General features: G+C 50.9%; 1 protein-coding gene across 2 annotated transcripts; it reads left to right on the top strand.

Moving 5' to 3' along the window:
- Nucleotides 1-4,026: 4,026 nt before the first annotated feature.
- MCM2 (minichromosome maintenance complex component 2) lies at nt 4,027-24,704 on the top strand. 2 transcript variants are annotated; one of them, XM_025448020.3, is made up of 16 exons: nt 4,027-4,163; nt 5,007-5,236; nt 8,034-8,209; nt 8,338-8,598; nt 9,360-9,579; nt 9,865-10,072; nt 11,701-11,835; nt 12,120-12,311; nt 18,060-18,153; nt 19,414-19,664; nt 19,755-19,881; nt 20,479-20,591; nt 21,511-21,759; nt 22,858-23,040; nt 23,252-23,407; nt 23,852-24,704. In XM_025448020.3, the coding sequence occupies exons 1-16, from the start codon at nt 4,158-4,160 to the stop codon at nt 23,960-23,962; spliced, it is 2,712 nt and encodes a 903-aa protein (XP_025303805.1). In that variant the 5' UTR covers nt 4,027-4,157; the 3' UTR covers nt 23,963-24,704. The 2 variants fall into 2 exon arrangements, with proteins under 2 accessions (XP_025303805.1, XP_048953800.1); XM_049097843.1 differs by lacking the exon at nt 4,027-4,163 and adding an exon at nt 4,628-4,746.
- Nucleotides 24,705-25,318: the final 614 nt, after the last annotated feature.

Raw genomic sequence — 25,318 nt, forward strand, 5'->3', positions numbered from 1 at the left:
CCTCCCCTTCAGGGCAGAGTCAGGGTCTTATTCACTGCAGTATCCCCTACACACAGGACAGAGTGTGGTATCAGTGAAGGTCAAGAAATGGTAGTTAAGGATCTAATTCTCAAGTTCTCTTCCTTGCCCTGCACCAGGCTCAGACGTGATCATCCTCTCTGAACCATGGCTGTTACAGAACAGGGCTCCCTGAGAGAAATGGAAATCTTCAAATGACAGAAACAGCATGACAGTGCTCAGCTATCAGAAGAAAAGTAAGGTGCAATGGTCATACAACCATCGAAGCCAAAGGAGCAGCCAGCAAGGCTGAATAAACCTCTGGGTTTGGCTGGCAGTGTGCCCACATGGTTCCTTGGTCTGTATGAGGGGAGTTTTCCCAGAAGTGAAGGTCAAGTGCAAGTCCCTGAAACTTGCCCCACCCACCCGCCTCAGGCAACACAGTAAGTAAAAAAACAATATCACATAGCAGGAGAAATGCAGAGATTAGTGCTCCCATGAAGATCTAAAACATATGGAATTGGAGATAGGCCCCATCATATCCCTAATTAATGCATCAGTCTGACCTTAAAACAATACAGAGAATGGTAGTGGATTGCTGCAAACTCAAGCCAGGAGTAGCCCCAATGACAGCTTCCGTGCTAGTGTCCTTGCATGGAGCAGCATGACCTCAGGTACCCAGGGGCTGGCGTGCAATCTGACCATCTGTATCAGAAACCACTGACATTCACAGGGAAAGACAGCCACTCACATTTATGGCCTTGCCCCAGGCCAGTGGTCATAACATAGTCCAAAGAGTCCTGGCCATCTGAACCCTTGACAGAACGTTTGCGTTAGTTCACTGTATCAATGACATCCTACTAATCTGGCTGGCTGAACAAGAAGTAACAAGTAAATGAAGACCTAGATGAGACATAGGTGCTCCAGAAGATGGAAGATAACTCCTGTGAAGATGTGGGGGCTTGCCACCTCAGTGAAGTCTAGTGGTCTGGGGCACACCAGGACATCCCTTCCAAAGGAAAAATGATTGCATCTTGCATACCCCACTCCAGGGAAGGAAGCACAATGCCAGAACCCACTCTTTGGGTGCTGGAGACAGTATATTCCACATCTAAGAACTCTGCTGTGACCCATATATCTCTGGGCGACGTAAAAGATTCCAGCTTTGAGTATGGCTCACAGAAAAAGGCTGTCTCATAGGTTGCAGGACCCAAGGATCCTATAATATTAGAGGCATAGGTGGTGGGTAAAGATGCGGTGTAAAGTTTATGGCAAGCCCTCTCAGGAAATCCATAATGTACACCCCTAGGGTTCTAGAGTAAGGCCAGGCCACCTATAGTGGAGAATTATATACAAATTCAAAAAGCAATTCCACTAGGTTACTGGCCCTTCATAGAGATGACTAGGGGATGGCGAGTGACCATAAGGCCAGAGCTGTTCCCAATGAACTGGGTTCTATCAGGCTTGCTAGGTTGTAAATTCAGGTGGGCCCAACAGATCATATGTGATCCATTGTAGCTCTTCCATCATCTACCACAGTCCCACCGGCATCTCTCCCTCATTCACACCTATGACCTGCTAGGAGGCCCCTCATGACCAGTTGACAAAGAGAGAAAGCTAGGCTTAGTCCAAGATGAGCTGACCTCTTCTCTGATGCATTGCCTAGACAAGGAGCAGCCAGACAGAGATTTTGAGGATGAAAACCCCAAGCTGAAGGTGGGAGGAGGCTTGTCCTTGATGATGTCCAGTGCTGGATGCCTACTGAGGTAAGAAAAATAAAGCCCCAGGGTAATGTGCATCCAGAGTGAGTCCAACATGACTGTTGCCTGGGATCCCCAGTTCTCCACTGGGGTCCCAAGTTCTCAACTCTGTGGGCCTGTTCGCAGGGCTGGCTGCCTGTGTGTCCTCAGAATATGGCAGCTGGCTTCCCTCCAAGTGAGTCATCTGACGGAGAGAGGGAGACAGAGGAGAGAAAAGGCACAATCTTTTTATAACTTAATCTCTGAAATGACATCCAGTCACTTCTGTCATATGCTGTTGGTCACACAGACCAACTCTGGTCCATGTGGGAGGAGATAACCCACAGGTGTGAGTAGCAGAAGGCAGGGATCACGGGGGGGGGGGGGGGGGGCATAACAGAAGCTTCCCCCTACCCTCTTCCGCATTTCCATTTCTCCTACCCTCCTCCTATTAGCATGTAAACATGCCCAAATATCTCTCATCTCAAAGAAAGGCCCTTCCTAATCCCCACATCCCACTTGTTACTTCCCCCTCCCACTGCCCAACTTCCCCAAAGAGCTGTCCACCTTCACCCTTATTACCTCCCTGCACCCTCCTCAACACACACCAATGTGACACCTGATGCTGATCTGGCACAGATGTGCTATAGCTGGGGCCACCCATGGTTCCTGGTCCCTACCAAACTTAACCTCTTGGCCGCTTGTCACCTGCTGATCCTATCTACCATCTTGACCCCCTGCTGGAAAGCAGCCTCTGAGATGGTCCTGATTGATCCCCTCCCCTCAAGAGTGCGCTGAATGCAGCCACTTGCATCTAACAAACAGAAAATGGCAAAAGTGATGAGCCATCACTTCTGGGACGTGACTTCTGTCTCATATGGCCTCTCTCCCCCTATCATTCACTTGCTCTGAGCTAAGCCAGCTGCCATGTTGTGAGATGTCCTAAAGAGAGGCCCACCTGGCAGGGAAATAAGGAGGCCTCCACCCAAGGGCCAGTGTGAAATTGGGTCCTCATTCAACAGCCTGGGAGGAACTGAATCCTGCCTCATGAGGGAGGTGGATCCTTCCCAAGCCAAGCCTTCAGGTAAGACTGCAGCCATGCCAGCACCTTGATGGCAGCACTGTGAGAAACCTCGAGGCAGAGGCACCCAGCTGTCACAGCCAGATCCTGAACCCGTAGTCACGTCAATAATACATAGTCATTGTTTTAAGCTGCTGGATTCCAGGATAATTCATTATGCAGCAATAGATAACTAATTCAATCCCACCCACCATCCCTTCTCTAGCTTCTCCTTAGTAGCTCCCAGTATCCCATTCCCCTGCCCAGCATCCTTTATTGGTACCTCCTATCTACTAGGGTTTCCCAGGTATGAGACCCAGGGCTTCTCTTCTCATGGCACTCACTGTCCAACCACTCTCAAGACAATCTACAACTGCAGCCCATACTCTCTCAAGCCCCAGACCTAAACACTGAATGACCTCCTAAATATCTCCACTCAGGGCCCAGGTTCAACCCAGCCAGAAACAAACTTCTCTTCTTTCCCCCCAAACTTGTCTTCCTCCTACACTCCCCATCTTAGAGGGGGTGCCATCTGGTCCTGGGCGCCTCCGTCTTGCTCAATACCCAACACCCATGGACTCTATCTCCTAAATGTCTCTTGGATATTCCCAGTCCTCATCATCCCTCCTGCACCTACACTGGGTTCCATCCAGAGATACTTGTTTGTGGCGGAGAGGGCTGCCATCCAACCCTGCCCTGCCCACCAGGGGACCTACCCTAGCCCAAGGGAAGAACAGCAGCAACAGCCTTCAACTCAACCGGCCACCAGCCAAGAGCAGCCTGAGGGATTCCCCCGTCCTGGGCATCACAAACTGTTGAACCAAAACTACGGGATTTCTTAGAGATCCCCGCTGTGCCACGCTCTCTGCATCTTTAGAAATGGCGTTCTTTCTGTTTGGAACGCCTCTGCATCTTTGCTTTCCTCGGTGAAAATAGCTCTACTAGAACATCAATCGTGGCCTTCGACAACTATGGAGCCGTTTGGGTTCTTGGAGGATTCAGCCTGAGAGCTCTCGGAGACCTCAGAAGGCAGGGCTCTGAACCTCAAGTGGCCTCATCTGGAGGACCGCCACGGGGCGACCCAAGTCCTCGCAGCCCCAGCCCCCCCCCCCCCCCCCCCCCCCCCCGGTTCGCGGGTCCCGACCGCTCGGAGCAGGGCGGCGCGCCAGGCGGAGTGGGCGGGGCGCCCCGGGGCGGGGGCGGGGCCTCCTCCTCTGCCCCGCCCCCGCGCTCGCAGACCAGGCCGACGTCACGACGCCGGGTTCCTCCGGACGCTTCCCGGGCTCGGGCGGGTCACGTGAGCCGCTTTTCGCGCGAAAACTGGTTGTTGCTGGAGCGGCGGCGGGAAGCGTGGCGTTGGGATGGCGGTGAGCGCTCGGGTGGGCCCCGGGGGGCCTGGGGGCGGCGGGTGGCCCCCGCGAGGGCTGGGGGCGCGGGCGGTGCGGGCGCGCGGGGAGCTGGGGCGGGGGGCTGCGCGCTCTCGGCCCCGGGCCCCTCCCCGCCCCGCCCCGGTGGGGCCTCCGGATGAGCTGGGGCCCCTGGGTTCTGCCTCGGAGCCGAGCCGTCTCCCCCCTGCACCTCTCTGGCGGGGTCTGCAGAGCCGGCGGGCTCCACGCCGCTCGAATCCGCCCGGGGACGCGCCTGTCCCGCCCCGGGCCGGGAGCTCCGAATCCCCGACCCCGAGCTTTGGGGCCGGTCCGCTCTGCTTGTGGGGCGCGCTCCCTGCCGGGCGCGGCGTGTGCACAGGACAGACAAGGTCCCCGTCTTCGTGCACGTGTTGTAGTATATTCTGTCCTTTCGTCGTCTTTATTGTCTGTCCCTTAGCCCAGTAAATTCCAGATCTCTTATGTTTGGGTCATTCTTGTATTGACTCCTGCCGCAGTGTCTGGCGTATTATGGGGTAGGAAGGCAGGCTGACAGGAGAGGAATGCAGGGGCAACAGAGAAACAGGTACGTAAACAAATGAGGTGTCCTTAGTGACTGGGCATGGAGGAGGCATGGGGAAACGTCAGTGCCTGGAGAACCTGAGGAAGTGATGTTTGAGAAGCCATTGGCTCAGGGACCTCACAGTTAAGCCTTCCAGGCAGAGAGAACATCAAATGCAAAGTCTTGAGGCTGGAGGGGGTTTGGAGTGTCAGGGGACAGGGTTACAGGTGGAAAGGACAGCCTTATAGGATACTAAGTCAACCTTCACCTTCTCTGTCCTGCAGGAATCATCTGAATCCTTCATTGTGGCATCCAGCCCAGCCCAGCGGCGGAGAAGTGATCCTCTTACTTCCAGCCCAGGGCGAAGCTCCCGTCGCATGGATGCCCTGACCTCTAGCCCTGGCCGTGATCTTCCCCCCTTTGAGGATGAGTCTGAGGGGCTTCTGGGTACAGAGGGACCCCTGGATGAAGAGGAAGAAGATGGAGAGGAGCTTATTGGAGATGGCATGGAGAGGTATTTTCATTCAAGGCTAGGCACTCAGCAGATAGTTCTCTGGAGAGCCCATTGTGTGGCTGGCGGCCTTGCTTTGGGTACAGGGAAGTAGGTGAATCAGAGTACCCTTGCCTATGAGTGCACCTTGATGCGGGGTCTGCGGGAGACAGGTTCATGGAATCACAACACAGGTGTGTGTAACTTGCTGTGTCACAGACTGGGTAAGCCTCAGCTCCAAGCTGAGCACCTTAGGGAATGCAAGGAGTTCTTCACGTGGTGGACCGCATCAGGGATGCCATGGGTGACTTGGAAGAACAGGAAGCAGGCGGCTGAGTGATTTTCTGTAACATCAGAGAAACTGTGCGGGTGCCTGATGAATCAAAGTTTTAATGCAGTTCAGCAATAAATCATGCCTGATCTGTATCAGGCCTGGAGTTAGATATTGTCACACTTCCTAATAAAAATATAAACGAGTATTGAAGGTTACAAGGCTTAATGGTAAGGTAGTGGAATATGCCTGCAAGGGAGCAGGGTTGGGTATCTCCTGGCGCTACCATGTATTCACAACCAGGATTGGTAGATATACTAATAGTAGGATTGTTTGAATACCCAGGAGCTTATGAAGACTCTCCATTGGGCCACCTTTTACTCTGACCAGGGGTTCTAGTACTGTACAGGCCACCCCATGATCCATGGGGAGTGCCCTCTGGGAGCCAGCAGAAGGACTTGCCGGGGCTCTCTGGACTTTTTGGATCTTTGCTTTAAGAACCAGTACCCCAGATGATGAGAGTGGATGTGCCATATGTGCCACACCATGGGAAGAATCGGCTCTGAAGTTGTTACGTACGTTTTGGATTTACTTCGGCATGTATCTGGCTTGTATGTTAACTCTGTGGTTAATCTTCTGAGGAACTGCTAGACCGTTTCCCGAAAGCTCTCCACCATTTTACATTCCAACAAGTTGGGGTATGAGGGTTCTAGTCTCTAGTTCTTGCCAACACCTGTTATTTTCTGGTTTTCAGTTTTAGCCAGTGGGTGTGTGGCGATGTCTTACTGGGGTTTTGATTTGCGTTTCTTTTGTGGTTAATGATGTGGAACATCTTTTTTTGTTGTTGTTTTTTTTTAAGGCTTTATTTATTTATTTATTCATTCATTCATGAGAGACACACTGAGAGAGGGAGAGAGGCGGAGACACAGGCAGAGGGAGAAGCAGACTCCATGCAGGGAGCCCGACATGGGACTCAATCCCAGGTCCCCAGGATCACGCCCTGGGCCGAAGGCAGCGCTAAACCACTGAACCACCTGGGCTGCCCTGGAACATCTTTTTTATGTGCTTATTGGCCATTTATATATCTTTGGAGACATATCTGTTCAGATCCTTTGCTCATTTTATGATTGGATTGCTTGATTTTTTTTATTCCTGAATTACAATAGGTTTTAAAATTTATTCTGTTTGGGTCCTTTATCAGAACATGATTTGCAAATATTTTCTTTCCAGTCTGCCTTTCTTTTTTTTTTTTTTTTAATAGCGTATTTTGAGGCACAAAAGTTTTTTATTTTGATAAAGCCCAATTTATTGGTTTTTTTTTTACGGACCAACTAGAATTTCACTGAGGACCGAGGACATTTTGTGTGACTTAGAATTCTCAAAAAGTGTGACAAATATCTTTTAACTGAGAACTTTTAAGAATTCAGAAATGAATCAGCTCATACATTTACCTGGTTCTGGGATCTGTTTCTGGTATCAGCAATATGGGATTACTTATTCTGAGTTCATTCCAAAAAAGAAGCATCAGTCGTTCCCCCCCCCCCCCTTAACCATTTACTCTGAAAAAAAAAAGAGAATTTTCCAGACAATTGTCTCAGGGAGGTAGGATGGTATCAGGGAACAGCCTGCAGCTTGTGGTTGGACTGTATTTTGACACCCAGCTTTGCTGAGTGGCTCTTGGCAAAAGCCCTATCATCTCCATAATCCTGTTCCCTCATCTTACAGATGGAGTAATGATGTCTACTTCCCAGAATTGCAGGGAGGAAAGCTGTCCTTGCTCTCAGTGGGTTTCTTGTGCAGACAGCATTCCCCTTGAAATACCTGACAGGTCACATCGTGGACAACAAGTCCTCTTAGGTCTCAGAGTAGCTGAGAGGGTTGAGGCAGTGGGCGGGTGTTTCAGAGAGGCTGGTTTGGCTGATGTCAGTAGACCTTCCCAGTACTTCAAGGGGTTTGAGGCGACCTTGTCTGGGAGGGGAAAGTACATGGAGAATTTCTGCCCCGTTGGGAAACTGGGGTTGGCTGCCTGAAGGTTTTGTGGTTCTTCAAATTCCTATTTCGTATTGGATGATCAAAGCTGTCTGGACATACCTTCCCCTTGCTTTTTATCATGGCAAAACACACATAATACAAAAAATACAGAATTTACCATCTTACCCGTCTGTAAGTGTCCAGTTCAGGGGCACTAAGTATACTCACATTGTTGTGCAAACATCTCCAGGACTTTTTCATCTCCCCAAACTGAATCCTAAGAGTATTTGTCCTTTTGTAATTGGCTTATTTCACTGAGCCCATTGTCGTCAAGATTCCCCTGCCTTGTAGCACGGTCAGCCTTCTTTCCTTTTGAAGACTGAGTGATATTCCATTGCAAGCACTGACCACAATTTGTCTCTGTTGGAGATCCTCTTGGAGCCTTTTGTATTTCTGGCCTGGGGACTCCCAGCCTGCCTAATCTGGGACTCTTCTGGAGTAGCACCAGCTCCTGGGCAGGCTTTTGGGTTTGTTTGTTTGTTTTTTATACCAACAGGGTATGTTTTGGTGTTCCCTCAGGGACTATCGTGCCATCCCAGAACTGGATGTCTACGAGGCCGAGGGACTGGCCCTGGATGATGAGGACGTGGAGGAACTGACAGCCAGTCAGAGAGAGGCAGCAGAACGGGCAATGCGGCAGCGTGACCGAGAGGCTGGCCGGGGCCTGGGCCGCATGCGCCGTGGGCTTCTGTATGGTAGGCTCAAATGTCTGCACCTCCAAGGGTTCAAGCTGGTCCTAGCTTCCAGAGTCTCGGGAGGCCAGGAAAGGGAGTTCTGGGGAAGGCAGGAAAATTTCACATGAGGGTATCCCTTTGGCCCCCAGACAGTGATGAGGAGGACGAGGAGCGCCCTTCCCGGAAACGCCGCCAGGTAGAGCGGGCCACAGAGGATGGCGAGGAGGATGAAGACATGATTGAGAGTATCGAGAACTTAGAGGACCTCAAGGGCCACTCAGTGCGTGAGTGGGTGAGCATGGCAGGCCCACGCCTGGAGATCCACCACCGCTTTAAGAACTTTCTGCGCACCCATGTGGATGGCCACGGCCACAACGTCTTCAAGGAGCGCATCAGCGACATGTGTAAAGGTACGGCTTTCACGTGTCCTGTCTGCCTCTCCACTTACCTCAGTTCACCTTGCAGAATTCTTCTCCAGGGGTCATTCCCTTGGGCCTTTAACAGCACGTTTCATAGGGATGTGAACTGCAGGGAATACCGAGCCACCTGCCCGTCGCTAGACAGGAGCCAGCACCTGACACCCGAGGTGTCCATCATCAGGCAAATACAAAAAGCATTGTATGCTCTCAGATGCTCTGCTGGCTGTCCAGGAACGTCTGGACCACAGAAGTGGTGTTTGACATGCTTAAGATAAGACATGTTTGATGTAAAAGTCTGGATTACTACTTGAGTCAGAAAGTAGTACATTTCTGTGGAATGGGAATTACATTTAAGAGGAGGCATGTAGATCTTGGTCCCCTGCTGTCCACTCCACTCCCTTTTTGTCTTGTATTTGACATAGTTTATTCACAGGTTTCCTTCCTGGCCCTTTTAGGCATTTTGAGTTTGCAGTCCTCCTGTAAAAGGCATCCCGCATGTATTATTTCCCTTAATGTGATTTCATATGCTGTGTGATGTCCGCATTTTACAGATTGGGAAGTTGAGGCTCAGGATGTATCACTCATCTGAGTCGTGTAGCTAAAGCAGGGCACGCTCAAATTAGGGCTGGGGTTTCTGGCGCCAAGCCTAGGATTTGGGTGGGCAGGCCCTCCCCCTTGTGCAATAATAAGGGAAAGAAATTGCCTGCTGTGTCCCTGGCTGAGCTCTGCTTGGTCTCTCTTCCTACCACCAGAGAACCGCGAGAGCCTTGTAGTGAACTATGAAGACCTGGCAGCCCGGGAGCATGTCCTGGCCTACTTCCTGCCAGAGGCACCAGCAGAGCTGCTGCAGATCTTTGATGAGGCTGCCCTGGAGGTTGTGCTGGCCATGTACCCAAAATACGACCGCATCGCCAGCCACATCCATGTGCGCATCTCCCACCTGCCTCTGGTAGAGGAGCTGCGCTCCCTGAGGTAAGCCAAGGGCAGGGTGAGCCTGAGGGTCTGGGTTCCCACCACCCTGTGGCTCAGCTTCGTTAGAGGGAGCGGCAACAGGGCCACAGGCCTGGGTGGGCTGGCTATGGCCAAGGAGAGTTCTCACTCCTGGCACTCTGGCTTGTACTGGTTGTAATGATGTGGATCTGATGGCTCCAGACCCCAAATTTTCCAGATCCACTTCACTTATAGCCCCAATCTCTGAATGGCATGGATCAATCATATGGCCCTCCAGGCCACTGATATGCCCTCTCGTGTCTGCAGGCAGCTGCACCTGAACCAGCTAATCCGCACCAGCGGGGTGGTGACCAGCTGCACAGGCGTCCTGCCCCAGCTCAGCATGGTCAAGTACAACTGCAACAAGTGTAGCTTCGTGCTGGGGCCCTTCTGTCAGTCCCAGAACCAGGAGGTGAAGCCAGGCTCCTGTCCTGAGTGTCAGTCAGCTGGCCCCTTTGAAGTCAACATGGAGGAGGTGAGAGGCTGCACCCGTTGTTGGCTGCCCTTCCTGTCTACACAGGGCCTGCCCCACCTCTAAGCAGTTAGATTAGCAGGGCAGCTGTGGGAAAACAGCATAGACTTGTGTATTCGCCACACCCTGAGGCAAATCAGATCTATCTGGCTGGCCTGTTTAGTTTGGCCTGTGGGGCATTTTTCAAGAACTTATGCCAATATTTTAAAACTAGATCATTTTGTTTAAAATGTCAAAATTGATGTGTTTTTTTTTTTTTTTTTTAAGTTGGGGGTGTAGATCTGGCAAAACTGGGCTCACTTGTCAGGCTGCCCCCATAGTAAGGCACCTGTTTCCCCATCCCTTACTCAGGGGCTTTCCCTTGACATTTCTGGTACCAACCTCTCTGGGCCTCTAACTGGGGGCCTCTAGCTTATAACTAGCTTAGACATCGCGGTGCCATATTCAGGAGGCCCTGCTGAAAGCTGCTGGGACATTTGTCTTTGTATTCGAATGACTGCATCTCTACAGTTGGGGTCATCCCTGTACTGGTGGGGGACGCCCAGACTCCCTTTATGGCCTTGCTGCGATTATCTGCTGCTGACCTCTCAGCACTCTGCGCCTGAGAAGTGCTCTGGCTGAGACCACTTTATCAGAAAACCCCTGAGGGTTTATGATTGTGGCAGCCCAGAGCCAATAGCAGACCTGATGTAAAGTCGAGGTGCACCTTGCTTGGGTCGGGTGAACTGCAAGGCCACATGTCAGCCGAGCCCACACCTTTGCCCAGAGTCCCCTGCCTGCTTAGCTCATCCTCCTTAAGAGTCTACTTTCCTAGAAGCTTCTTGAGAAGTCTAAACAGGAACAGGGTTTCAGGCCCTGCTTCTACATGAGTAATAATTACTTCTGAGGTTTCTGGAGTATTTTGCAAGGTGCCAGTAGGGGATGATGTATAATTCAGTTTTCATTATACATTTTGAGGCAGGTGGTATTACCGATCTCAAGGTCACACAGCTAGGAGGAGGCCCAAAGGTTAGAACTCTGGCATTTTAACCCAGAGTGTCTGCTTTTAACGGCTGTGTTATGTGGCCTCTTTTCTAGACATGAAATGAAATAATGGACATTAAATTGCACAGCAAAATGTTGACATGTGACATTTGGCAGCAGAGCCCACACTTAGTGGAGCTCACTGTTTGTTGGGCATTGATTTCAGTGCTTTTGACATAGGACATGGTTTAATCCTTACCCTGAGGGTTTACTTTGAGCGTTACCATCCCCATTCCGCAGAGAAGGCCTAGAGAGGGAACATGGTTGCCTAAGATCACACAGCTCAAGACACGGAGCTAGGATTTGAACCTAGGCAGCCTGGCTGTTGCGTCTGTATGCAGCAGGGCTTGGCTCCACAGCATATAGCAGGTGCTTGACTGGCAGGAGGCATCCACGGGGTAGTGGCAGCAGTGGAGACTGTCCACTGATGCATTGGTCCCAATAGGCTTGTTCCCTATCTTCTCTAGAATGGCTCTCCATTTTCTAGTCAGTTGATGGAAATAAGAATCCTGTCTGTTCTCCTTCCTCATGGGGCCATGGCCAGGATCAGGTGACATAAGTCAGTGCTTGAAGGAGTCCAAAGTTGACCTTCTGCTTTTCCCACATAGACCATCTACCAGAACTACCAGCGCATCCGAATTCAGGAAAGTCCTGGCAAAGTGGCGGCTGGCCGTTTGCCTCGCTCCAAGGATGCTATCCTCCTCGCTGATCTGGTGGACAGCTGTAAGCCAGGAGATGAGATAGTAAGTGGCCCAGAAGCAGGCCCAGAGGGAGCCGAGTTGCTAAGGAAATCAGCATCGGCATCTATGGTGCAGAGAGGGTTGCTGGCAGTGGGAAGAAGAGTCTTTCCCTCCTTGTAAAGGACTGGCCGGTGGAATGTTTTGGATTAATCTTCTGGTTTACTCTTTTTGCTGTCTGGTATAGAGGAGTTGAAGAGGAGAATCAGACAATGGAGGCAGTGGGGAGGAGGACCTCACCCCTGAGTCTAACCCCGGGCTGGGCCTCTGGATTGTTTCTCCTCTCCCAGGAGCTGACTGGCATCTACCACAACAACTATGATGGCTCCCTCAACACGGCCAACGGCTTCCCTGTCTTTGCCACTGTCATCTTAGCCAACCACGTAGCCAAGAAGGACAATAAGGTCGCTGTGGGGGAACTGACAGACGAAGACGTGAAGATGATAACCAGTCTCTCCAAGGACCAGCAAATTGGGGAGAAGGCAGGTGGAAGTCTGGGTGGGATTGTCGTGCTCCCAGAGGAGCACCCAGAACCATGGTTCTGATTCCCAGGTCCTGGGGTCTACCCTTCTTCATTCTTTCCCTTCCCAGTGTTGGCTTGGTAAACTTGCCTTGAGGGAGAGGGGGCGGTGCACTCTGAGGAGGAGCTTGAGTGCTGGTGTCCAGACTGGCTTCTCGGTGGGACAGGGCTGTGGTGAGGAGTCAGTGGATCGAGTCAAGCCCAGGCTCAAAGCTGAAACAGGTGGACAGTAGGAATAACTCCTCTTACAAAGAAATCAGACTCCTACCAACTCTTGTTTCTCTAGGAAGAACACCATCCCCAAGTTGGTTTTAGGTTTATGAGGTCTTTTTGTTTTAATTGTAGACATTTTTGCTGAAGGTGGGGGAGCTAGGGATTTATGAGCCAGACCCTCAATTCAGGTGAATCAGTGAATCAGCGCAGGTTCCATTTGGCTGGTTTAGCAAACGGGATCCTTCCCTAGAGGGCAGGACCATATGTGACGCACTCACCTCCATCATGTCCACCTCGGCCACCAAGATTTGGGGCTCCACCAGGATAGGTAGGGGTTTTCCCAACCTTGGAGAATGAGAGCTTCATTCTGCCAGCAAGCTCAGACCTTGAATGCTTGTAGGGCCGTGTTCTAGGATCTTGGGAAGTCAGACACAATTCTTCCCTTCCTGGAGCTCATAGTTAATCAGGGTCCCCGATGATAAGAAAGAAACAGGACCTTTTCACAGAATCAGAAACCGAGGAAGACAGCCACAACCCACGATTCTTTGTTTCCTGCTTTTTGCAGAGGAAAATTAGTACTAATACAATGGTCCTGTTTTCAGATTCTTCGCAAGTATTTGAGGCAGTTTCCGCACCTGGCTTGCATCAGCTGTGAGCACGCACTGAAGGAGCAGTGTGCTTCTAGAACACTTTGCCACTGCCCTCTTCCCTCTGCTTCAGTTCTCAGCCACTGCTCTCCCACTCTCTTGGGGAGACAGGAACAGCAGCAGATAGAGCATAGAAGACAGGACGTGCTGGACTTGAACAAGGCTTGGGACAGGGCAGTCCCTGTGTATGCCTTGTGCCCCAGACTTCCAGAACTGCTCCTCGGTGCCCTAACATAGAAGGCTCTGGCCACACTGCTGGACCTCGATAGCTGTTACCCTGTCTGCCTTTTTGTCTGCATAGCTGATCTTGCCAGGCAGACACGTCCTAGCATGGTACTGGCTGCTCAAGTTCAGTTAAACCTATACACTTACACAGTGACCTCCACAGGGTTGCAGAGGGTGCCTTCTAAACAGGTCCTTGAGAAGGATCTAGAGGGGCCCCTCCTATAGATGATGACATCTCTGCGGGACACCTTTCTGAACACTGTCAGGGAGGGAGGGCTGCATGATCACCAGGGAGGGTTGGTCTGTACTGACCCCTTTGTCCACTGTTAGCATGGATATTTTTACCAAGAACTTGGACAAAGAAACCATACTTGGCAGTTTTGGGGACAAACTGAAAGGATGACAGGCAAGATCCAAAAATGATGGGGTTCATTTGAATTATTTAAGCCAGAGGTTTGCAAATCAGTGGCCTATGGGCCACTTGCATCCTGCTGACGGGTTTGGTTGGTAGGTGGTTCTCTATTTCCCTTTCTTTTTTTATTGCATTTAGTTTTGAATTAGTTATCATCCTTTAGGAATTAAGAGATTGCACCTAAAAATCTGGAAGCCTCAGTTTGTGACCATCCAAGCACCCGTCAGTGCTAGGTCTTTGTTTTTCTCCAGCAACTACTCTTGGGAGAGCCAAGGGGCAGCTGTCCTTTCAGATGGGGACAGCTCCCTGCTATCTGTCCCAGCCACCCACTGCTCCACCCTCTAACCTGATGAGCTCAGCTTACTTGCCTATGGGACATTTGATTTTGTGGTGCCTGATCACAGAAATAGTCAAGGGGTAGATGCCATGCCTGAAACTTAGATTTTTAAAAATTTTTATTTATTTGTTTTTTTAAAGATCTTATTTATTCATGAGAGAGGCAGAGATATAGGCAGAGGGAGAAGCAGGCTCCCTGTGGGGATCCTGACACAGGACTCGAACCCAGGACCCCAGGATCATGACCTGAGCCAAAGGCAGACACTCAACCACTGAGCTGCCCAGTGGTTGTCAGGCACCCCTGACAGATTTTAAACAACTAATGGGAGAATGAGTCTGGAGCCAGACTCCTTAGGTTTGGACTTTGGCGTAATCCTTGTGTGATCAGATGAGCATCTGGCCTCTATACGGTGAGATGGGTAAGATGGGTGAGATGTGGTGGGTAGCACCCAGTAGAGTTGTTTGAAGGTTACATAGAGGTGCACATGTGAATGCTGTGCTATTGCATGCTCAGTACAAAAGTGAAATTGTTCCTACAAAAACTGGATGGGTGTGCCCCCCCCAGACAGTGTATGTGGACTGGAGGAGGATAAAAATAGCCCTTGGGCACTTTCTTGTGCTCACAGTAGCTGTGTAGGTGGGAACTTGGCCTCACTCTATGCTGGGCTGTTCTGAGCAGGGGGATGGGGCGGTGTGTATTGAGAATTAAGAGCATGAGCTTCAGATTCAGAGGAATCTGGGGTCAGGTCCCGCCTCTCTTATTTAGGAACAGTTTGACCAGAGCCTTGGTTTGTTTCCTCCTTAGTGATATGGAGGAACTAGGATCATTATGAGGGTTAAGTGGACTACTTCATGGGAAGCAGGTCATTCCTTGGCAGGTCTGGGTTTGATTTTACCTTTTTTGTTTTTATTATTTTTTTAAGATTTTATTTGTGACAGAGAGTTATACCTGAGTTGGGCGGGGAAGGAGAGGGAGAAACAGCCTCTCCACTGAGCAGGGAGCCCAACTTGGGGCCGTTCCCAGGACCCCAGGGACACGACCTGAGACCTGAGCCAAAGGCAGACACTTAACCAGCTGAGCCACCCAGGCGCCCCTCATTTTACCTTTATTACCAGCAGTACGTTTGCCAGTTACTTTCTCAGACCAGCTGGGTCAGTAACAGGGCAGCATAGGCTTTAGCATGGTTGCTCCCTTGTCCTCCAGTCTACAGGGAGGCCCATCTGGATACAGCGGGTGCTTTGCAGAAGGGGAGCGGAGTCTGGGCAGCTGGTGTGTAACAGTCAGGGAAGAAGCCTGCTACTCTCAGTCCTGGAGGAAGACATTACCTCATCTTTGCAGGGGTGCCTGCTACAGGAACGGCCCTGAGAAAAGTTGGGTAAAGAGAGGTCAGGGACGGCAGCCTTGCCACACCCACAAGATGTACAGGAGGATGAGACATCCATGGCGGATTGGCTCTCCTGACATTCCCAGCACAGGTGAGGGTGCAGTTGCAGTGGAAGAGCCATACATACTGAACACTAAGCATCGTCTTGACACCATGTAGGTAATTTCTAGAGAGTAACAACAGTAATGATCCTATAATGGAGGTGTCACGGGTGCCGGTTTTATTGATGAATAAACTGAGGCACAGGGTCAAGTAAGCTGCCACCCGCCATAGCCACTAATGGCAGAGGCAGGATCCCCATCCAGGCAGTGTGGTATAGAGGGTATACACTATACTAGAGTGTATATGAGTATACACCCGCTGTATCCAGACATGCCTATCCCTCAGTTACTATGCAGCTACTTCAAGACACAGTAGCTGACCATGGATGTCTTGTTGGTTCTGTCTACCAAATCTAACCACAGCGCCACGACAACACTTTAAACACAGGTTCCACAATGCCAAGTATTTGATTGGTGTCTACATCTCTGAGATAATCCTGCTTTTTAATTATTTTTTAGAAGTCTCTTGGTGTCGATATCCAAGGAAGGCTCGCATGTTGGGACTGGTGGATCTGTCTCTTAAGTCTCAGTCGTAGGTCCCCTCTCCATTTCCTCAGTTTTGTGGAAGAATCTGAGTCGTCTGTCCTGTTGAGATTTCTACAGTCTAGGTGTTGCTGATTTTGTCTTTGTCGAACATATTCCTGGGCTGTGTATATTCTGTGAATTGTGCCTTCAATGCACATGCTTACTCAGTCTCCCAAGTTTTCTTTTTGGGTGAGGTCTGTGGCAAGACTGCCCCAGAGGTCTACGTTCCCACCAGGGCGTCTTGTCTCTCTGATGTTAGCAGCCACTAAGGATCCTTGGTTTGCAAAATGAGAGTCTTCTAACTCCACATCTTTCTTCATTTATGTTCTGGAATACTTCTACATAGAGAAATTTGTCTTTACTAACTATTGGACTGTGCCTAGGTAGAGGTCCTCTGGGAAAAAGCAGGGTAGTGCTTTCCCTCCATTTACCGGTTTTCAAAATAATGAATGGTTCCCCTCCTGAGGTGACCATTGAGCATCATTACAGATGAACGGACTTGAATGTCATTGAGGCTTTGGTGTTGCAGTGGCCATCTGGGTGATGTCCAGCGTGTCCCTCTAGTTGCCAAGTGTGAAGCCCGTTGTCCCTGAGTTCTATTGGCATGACTCCAGGTCTCTCTGATAGCTTCCTTCTTTCTTTTATAAGAACACAGGTATCTCTTACATATTTCCTGCCCCAGACCTGGGTTTGGCCATTTCTCCAAATAGGCCTGTGGGAAGTATAATATTCCTTCAGTGGAAAATGATGTTTAGAGAGGTCAGCCTCTACATGTACCAGGCCTGAAACCCTGTTCACCAGCTAATGTTGTCCTATGTCTCCTTGGGCTCGGTTTTGTAGGACATATTAGGACCACGGAAAGAACGAGCAAAAGTGTCCATGTGGAAACTGACCTCCACCCCTAACTTACTACCTAAAATAACAGCCGGAGGCATTTCTGCCCCAACACCAGTGGTATCGGCAGATCCTCTTTCCAGAAGGACCTGCTGGTTACACTGCCCTCTGGCAGCAGTGGAGAGTAGCTGTCCGCAGGATAAACCGCTGAACCCTAACTCCAGCTCTAAGAATGGAGTTTCTCCCACCTTCACACTTCCAATAGCCCCGAGGGATTGATTCTTCCACCTGGCAGGAAGAAAGGATGTGTATGCACTGCTTCTGCAGAGCCCCTCCGTGCAGATGACAGAAAGGTGGAGAACAGTAAAAGCGTGTAGGTAGAGATGGAAGCTGCTTCCTACCAGCAAGACATTTCTTTGATGTCTCTGGTTTTATCTTTAAAAATCATGCAGATTTTGAGATTGTCTTTTCCTCTTCTCTGTCTCACACCCAAATAGGTGTTTTTGTGACTTAGCAGTTGAAATGGTGACTTCCTGGCGGGCCCATCTTCTGAATGCTCCATATTTATCATATTTGGCTACCAGAGCATACCCAGGAGCCAGGCACTTGTATAAACCTCTCACTTAGAACCTACCCCGCCCTCTGAATTTGAGCCGTGATACCTGTCTTCCATCAGCCCACCCTCTTCCCACACACTGCACTGTTTCGTGGACCTGGGTCTTGTCTCCCTTCTGCAACCTTTGGGTAGTCCTTTCTGAATAGGACCAGAAAAAGGGTGGGACCAAAGTTCTTTTAAGCTCTATAAAGTTCTGTGATTCTCAGGACAAGCCAGCTAATTGCATGACCCAGGGTCAGAAAGTAGGGCTCAGTGCTGGGGCCTGGCAGAATTGTGACAGCTGTGGTGTGGGCTCTGGGGCTGGAGACACCCTTGTTCCCTGAGATTGGAGTGGGTAGGGGATCTATTGCATGTGTGGGGTAGGCCCAGACTCAGAGCAGAGGCTCCTATTCTCATTGGCTCTTCTTCCCGTTCAGATCTTTGCCAGCATTGCTCCTTCCATCTATGGGCATGAAGACATCAAGAGAGGCCTGGCACTGGCACTGTTTGGAGGGGAGCCCAAAAACCCAGGTGAGCGGCATTGGGTACTACCCACCCCCACCCTTACCTCTGCATTGCAGGTACCAGACAAGGCAGGACTTGGCATTTAAAGGCTGGGTGCCTGGGGAGAAAGTAAGTGTTAGCAGATGGCCAGACCATGTGTGGCTCAGTCATTGTAGAGAGAGCGTAGCCTGTGGCTGTGGCATCTTGGGCGTTTTGTTTGTTTGTTTGTTTTAAGATTTTTTTCTTTACTTATTCATGAGAGAGAGAGAGAGGCAGAGACACAGGCAGAGGGAGAAGCAGGCTCCATGCAGGGAGCCTGACAGGGGACTCGGTCCTGGGTTCCCAGGATCAGGCCCCGGGCTGAAGGTGGCGCTAAACCGCTGAGCCACCCGGACTGCCCTATCTTGGGCGGTTTTAACTATAAAAGTAATACATAAATATGGAGAGGTGATTATGATTGCATCCTCTTCTTAAATTGTTAGAAGTCACAGAAAGATGAAAGTCCACGCTGAGCACTGTTTCTAATCCAGTCCCTTCTTGGTGGGTCACTCTGATCAGTGTAATGTGTGTGTGCACTGTTGGGCCTTTGCATGGCCACTTGTAGACTTACACGTGTACTTACACAGTAGCACACTTCCCATGTCATGTGTATGTTTCTGTTAATAAATGCAGTGTTTCCTGTATCTGTGTAAGTGACTAGATAAAATACCTAGCTTTCAATTTCCTGTTCATTACCATGTTTTGAGCATCTTTTTGTATTGGTGTGTACTGAGCAGGTTTATTCCCATAAGCGACTGTATCAAGGTTTCTGTAGCATAGCATATGTGGCTCTCGGTGGAGAATATTATTTGCACTGCTCCCGGATTCTTAACCTTTGCTAAGAGTGTCTTTTTTTTTTTTTAAAGATCTTATTTATTTATTCATGAGAGACACAGAGAGAGAGGCAGAAACACAGGCAGAGGGAGAAGCAGGCTCCCGGAAAGGAGCCTGATGTGGGACTCGATGCAGGGGCTCCGGGATCACGCCCTGGGCAGAAGGCAGGCATTAAACCACTGAGCCACGCAGGGATCCCTGCTAAGAGTGTCTTTATACAAGTGGCCTTATGCCCCCATCTCTCTGGGTTCAGTTCTCCAGAAATAGGATCACTAGTCCTAGAGTCTTGCATCCCTTTCTAGAGGATATGGTTTGCCATCAGCATATGTAGGCTGAGAAACTAGGGATAACCCAGCTCTATGTTCTGCACTCTTCCCTTCCCTTCCATCCTCCCCTCCATCCTGTCTCCTCCAGGGGGTAAGCACAAGGTACGAGGCGACATCAACGTGCTCTTATGTGGAGATCCTGGCACAGCCAAGTCTCAGTTCCTCAAATACATCGAGAAAGTGTCTAGCCGTGCCATCTTCACCACTGGGCAGGGGGCTTCGGCTGTGGGCCTCACGGCATATGTCCAGCGGCACCCCGTCAGCAGGGAATGGACCTTAGAGGCAGGCGCCCTGGTTCTGGCTGACCGAGGAGTGTGTCTTATCGATGAATTTGACAAGGTAGGTCCTTGGACCATGTGGTGATAGGATTTGGGGTGTAGTTAACAGGATAGCAGTTGGAGCAAATGTCATGCATTGAACCTCATGCAGATGAATGACCAGGACAGAACCAGCATCCACGAGGCCATGGAGCAGCAGAGCATCTCCATCTCCAAGGCTGGCATCGTCACCTCCCTGCAGGCTCGCTGCACCATCATCGCTGCAGCTAACCCTATAGGTATGCCAGGCATGGGGTGGGGGTCTGCCATGGAGTCAAGGGAGTCTGCCAGAGGGAGGCAAGACCCAGAGAGGCCTTGCCTTGGGCAGTTGGAGCCTGCAGCACTCCTCGGCTAGTCCCACGGTCTGAGGAAGGAGCTGAGCACCCGAAAACCCTCCTTTGTCCCCTGGGTCTTGTTGCGGGTTCGTGGAAGCAGGACTTTCAGTCTTTTTTGAGCTGTGTTCTCAGAACCAGTTTTGGGCATTTTCCTCAGAAGACGAGGCAAGAATCTAGCGCGTTGTCTAAGTTGGGTGGAGTTGATTATTGATCCCAGCCAACATGTGGCAGGGAGCCCAGGCACCTTGCCCATCTTATTCTAGGTTTTTCCTGCTAGGAGTTGGTTAGACTCTCGGTGTAAAGGCTATTTCAGGCAAGTGCACGGGGGAAAGTCCTTTTCTGAGTCGTCGAGAATGCCTGGTAGATGCAGCGTCTTGTCTTCTTCCAAAGTTGTTTTTTTCTTTTATTACTGAAGCATCTTGGGGTTGGCAAGAACTTTCTGCTCAGAAGAGCAGATCTGAGGGAGCGTGACCCTGATGGAGGGGTGCCTTTATGTTTCAGGTGGCCGCTATGACCCCTCACTCACCTTCTCAGATAACGTGGACCTCACAGAACCTATCATTTCCCGCTTCGATGTCCTGTGTGTGGTGAGGGACACGGTGGACCCAGTCCAGGTACACAACCCCATGTCCCAGTCCCGTGCAGTAGGTTCTGGGGACCTTGAGTGAGACTCAAGGCCTGTGTTCTGTAAGGTGAGGAGACGGGCACCATTCAGACTGTGGTGTTTGTCCCAGAGTCAGCCGTGGTTTCCTTTTCCTCCCCTGGGCTGTGCCAGCCACCCAGCCAGCATAGTCCACTGTCTCACAGCAGAGCCCAGGGGCCCTCCCACTGGCACCCTCCTGCCCCTCACTGCTTCCCTGCTGCAACCCAAGTCCCGGCTTCTCTCGCCCTGACCCAAAGTACTGCCATTTCTTATGGTCGGCCTCTTGGCTGCCACTCCCACCCCATATAAGGTCTTCTTCAGTTGGAGGCCGGCCCATCTTCTGAAAACATAAGGTGGACTATGCCTCTTCTTAACCCACTGGCAGCTTTCGCTGTAACTAGCAGAGCATCCACTGGCCCCATGAGGCCCCGGGGCCTGTCTCCACTCCTTGCTCCCTTCACTTCATCCACCCCTGCCACACACACCCTTTCCCTCCCTTGCAGCTGCCAGGCCTTGGCTTGTCAGTGTGCTCTTCTCTCTTCCTGGAAGGCTCTTCTAGATTGCTGAATGGCTGAGGCGTTCTGGCAGCCTCAGCTGGAGGAGTTTCTTCATCCCCTCGACCCTGTGCATGTTTCTCTCTGTGGTTATTTTGAAAGCTGTCTCTGTTCCCTCTCCCCTCACCAAGAGGCAAACTCCATGAGGGTTTTGTCACGTGTACCAGTTACCCCCGGCACCCACAGCTACCTGGCACACAATAGGCATTGGATGATGCTATTGTGAGAATGTCATTCTCCGGCACATGCAGCTTTCTCTTCTTCCAACGAGCTGACTTACTCCAAGCCAGGTCATGAGACTCTACTCACCCTGCAACTTGCCCTCTCTGGTCTTAGGATGAGATGCTCGCCCGTTTTGTGGTTGGAAGCCACATCAGACACCACCCCAGCAACAAGGAGGAGGGGCTGGGTAGCAGTGGCACCCAGGAACCTGCCATGCCCAACACATATGGTGTGGAACCCCTGCCGCAGGAAGTCCTGAAGAAGTACATCATCTATGCCAAGGAGAAGGTCCACCCAAAGCTCAACCAGATGGACCAGGACAAGGTGGCCAAGATGTATAGTGACTTGAGGAAAGAGTCCATGGTAAGGGCCTAGGGTGCAGCCTCGGAGGGGGTGGAGTAGGGTGCAGAGAGGGAGGCACCGTGGAAGTTTCTTTAGCTGTGCAGTCAGTTAATCTAAGAAGACCTAGAGCTAGAATGCCTTTAAAAAATGAGATGTAGAGGGACACCTGGGTGGCTCAGAATTTGAGCGTCTGTCTTTGGCTCAGGTCATGATCCCGGGGTCTGGAATGGAGTCCCACATCAGGCTTCCCATAGGGACCCTGCTTCTCCCTCTGCCTGTGTCTCTGCCCTGTCTCTCTCTCTCTCTCTAAAAAATAAATAAAATCTTAAAAAAAAAAATTAGATGTAGCTGTCTCCTAACCATTTTGTTCCAGATGGAACATAAACGTGCATGCATTGGTCTATTGGGTTTGAAGCCAAGGTGTCTTAAGTGTTGGCCACTAGTTAAGTTCTGTGCTGATTTTGTGAATTTCACCAAAACGTGTTGTCTGAACACATATCAGTTCTTTCATGGGGGAGCAAAATATAAAGGCACGTTGCATGCAGCTAGAATGCAGGATTGTGTGGGTTTTTTTTGTTTTAAGATTTGCTTATTTGAGAGTGAGAGAGAGCTTGAGTGAGCCAGGAGGAGAGGGAGAGAGAAAATCTCAAAGCAGACTCTACCCAGCATGGAGCCTAACATGAGGCTTAATCTCACGACCCTGAGATTATGACCTGAGTTGAAACCAAGAGTTGTTGACTCAACTGACTGTGCCACCCAGGTATCCCTGGGTTGCAGAATTCTTGTAGATTGGTAGGTCTCACCCACCTAACCAAGACAGCAGCTTCATTGAGTCCTTGGAGAGAATTTGACCTAGTTTTTATACAAACAGCTTCTTTGTTTCCCACTTCTGTTGCAGGGGTATGTGCAGTACTTACCATGTGACAAAACTTAGTACAGCTGGCTACAAACCTTACAGACTCTGGGGTGCACACAGTGAGCTGGGGGAGAGAAGGTGCAGGCGGGGTAGTGGCAGGCCCCGAGCGTGTGGCCTTTGTCAGAGCCACTAGCCGTGCCACTTCGCCATTTTTCTCACCTCTGTCTCCTGCCTGAGCAGACCTGACGCTGTCCTTCTTCCAGGCGACAGGCAGCATCCCCATCACAGTGCGGCACATTGAGTCCATGATCCGCATGGCAGAGGCCCACGCGCGCATTCACCTGCGCGACTATGTGATAGAGGATGACGTCAGCATGGCCATCCGCGTGATGCTGGAGAGCTTCATCGACACGCAGAAGTTCAGTGTCATGCGCAGCATGAGGAAGGTGGGTGGGAGTGTGGCGGCCGTGGCGGGCCTCCCAAGGCTCTGGATCCGGGCCTTGCCATCCTCCTGGCTGCAGCCACAGCTCACTGACCTGGCTGCTCTGGCCAGTCATGATGGGAGTGTGGTGGAGGCAGGGACTGGTCATCCCGTAGTAGCCTGGAGGGTCCTGGTGAGGAAGGTATCTATCATGTGACTTCCGCTGTTCCCTGCAGACCTTTGCCCGCTACCTTTCGTTCCGGCGTGATAACAATGAGCTGCTGCTCTTCATCCTGAAGCAGTTAGTGGCAGAACAGGTGACATACCAGCGCAACCGCTTTGGGGCCCAGCAGGACACTATTGAAGTGCCTGAGAAGGACTTGGTGGACAAGGTATGGACACAGGTGCTTCCTGGAGAGCTGTCTGTCCTCTTTGGGGGCAAGAAGTCCTTGCTGCATCATTAAGTGGGCAGACCTCGGATGGGAGCCCTTTATTAAGTGTCCTGGTGTGCTGAGCCCTGTTCTGTGCTGTTAACACCCTTGATAGTGGTCGGTCCTATTACTACCATCCGTGTTACAGAGGAGACAGGCACAGGGCAGCTGAGTAAGTAGCTTGTCCATGTTCACAGGCAGTTGGCAGAGCTGAGGTTTCATGCCCTGTGTCTGTCTCCATACCCCGACTCCGTCACCTCTGTGCTGGTTGACACCCCCCCACTCCCACCCCCCCCACCCCCCGCTGCCCTGAGTGGACCTCAGACATTGGACAAGAATCAAGGGCCCTGCTGCAGACAGGCTGAAACCCATTCTCATGGTTCACTTGACGTTTTCTCTGTTCAGGCTCGTCAGATCAACATCCACAACCTGTCTGCTTTTTACGACAGTGAGCTCTTCAGGATGAACAGGTTCAGCCATGACCTGAAACGGAAAATGATCCTTCAGCAGTTCTGAGGCTCAGGACCGTCCACTGTAGCTTGTGGACATCATAGGCAGGAGGGCGGACCTGGGGCTGACTCCACACTCTACAGGCACACGGAACCCAACCAGTGAGGGACACTGAGGGCGGGTGCAGGTCTCCACAGCTGAACCACCCAGCTGCACCCCTGGTCTCCTGGGCTCAGGCTGGGCTGGGAACGAGGGTGCTTGTTTCTTTGGCTCCAGCTTCTGCTCCTCACGCCGTCTGGGGTGGGCAGTTTGCCTCTTTAACCCGCTGGGCAGCCCTCCGCCTGCGGGAGGTTTGTCTCCACCTTGGATCAGAGTCCATTTGAGGTGACCGAGCACAGGAGGGTGTTATGAGAACTTGTTTTCCTCTTGGTGTGAGTCCCCAGTGCTGGATGCTTCTGCCACTTTGGCCAAAGAGCAAGTTCAAGGTATTTGTAATGTTTTTCTGAAGTCTATCCTGCGGGTTTCTCTGGGCTTCTGTGAGAAGAGAAACTGTGGACAGAAGAGCGCACAACATGTGGCATAGCACCTCCCCGCCCCTGCTGCTTCCCTCGGGGTCAGTGTGGTAGCGAGCTGGGAATGAGAATTATCCCTGGTAACAATGGTGCCCAGCCAGGGACTGGCCATCACCATTGCTGTGTTCCTTGGTTTACTCCTGCGAGGTATTCCCCATCCTCTCGTTGTATATTCAGTTTTTGTTTCTGTAGTTTTTATTTTTAATAGAATGAAATAAAATCTAAATAGTGCTGGCTGTTGGTCTGAATTGTGTCTTAATGTCATCAGGCAGGCTTTCCTGCACTTCCCTTGAAGGCTTTCCCATCTTCCAACTTCGGTGTCCGGTAGGAGGGAGATGTGGCTGTAAGTGCTGTCTTTTGTGGGGCTGTGCAAAAACCAAAACCATGTGCTCTCCCTAGGGAATTTAGTTGGTGATTGCTGCCTCTGTGACTTCTGTGGAATCCCTGAGAACCAGAGAACAGACTTGTACACTGCAGGGACTGGAGGTAATTTGGCTCTGCCACCAAATGGAGCAGTCTTGTTCGTCTCAACAGCATTGCCATCTGGTCTCTACCTGGAAATGCCCGGCTCTGATCAACTGCCTTCAGAATGGGTGGATACCTACCATTCCTAGTGTTTCTTATCTGAGATTTAGCAGAAATGTCTTGGAGCTTCTCATGCAAATTTTCCTTTCTGGAAATGTCCAAGATGAGTCCTTCCTGTGAAAGCCCTGAAGATGTTTGATGAACCTAGTATGTTTGATTTCCTCGTTTGGTTCCTTCCACAAATCCTTGAGAGTCGGTAAGAGGAAGGCCCCCAGGAATGTGGGAAGACCTTCGGGGAAGCAGTGAAGTACTGAGGAACTGATGG

Source organism: Canis lupus, chromosome 20, assembly GCF_003254725.2.
Source record: "Canis lupus dingo isolate Sandy chromosome 20, ASM325472v2, whole genome shotgun sequence".
In the NCBI taxonomy this organism is placed as follows: Eukaryota; Metazoa; Chordata; class Mammalia; order Carnivora; family Canidae; genus Canis; species Canis lupus.

What these genes read in the sequence shown, in the direction of transcription:
- MCM2 (XM_025448020.3), top strand. An exon ending in ACCAGCAAATTGGGGAGAAG is followed by an intron (nt 12,312 to 18,059) that starts GCAGGTGGAAGT and finishes CTTCCCGTTCAG; the next exon opens with ATCTTTGCCAGCATTGCTCC. An exon ending in CGCTGCAGCTAACCCTATAG is followed by an intron (nt 19,882 to 20,478) that starts GTATGCCAGGCA and finishes TTTATGTTTCAG; the next exon opens with GTGGCCGCTATGACCCCTCA.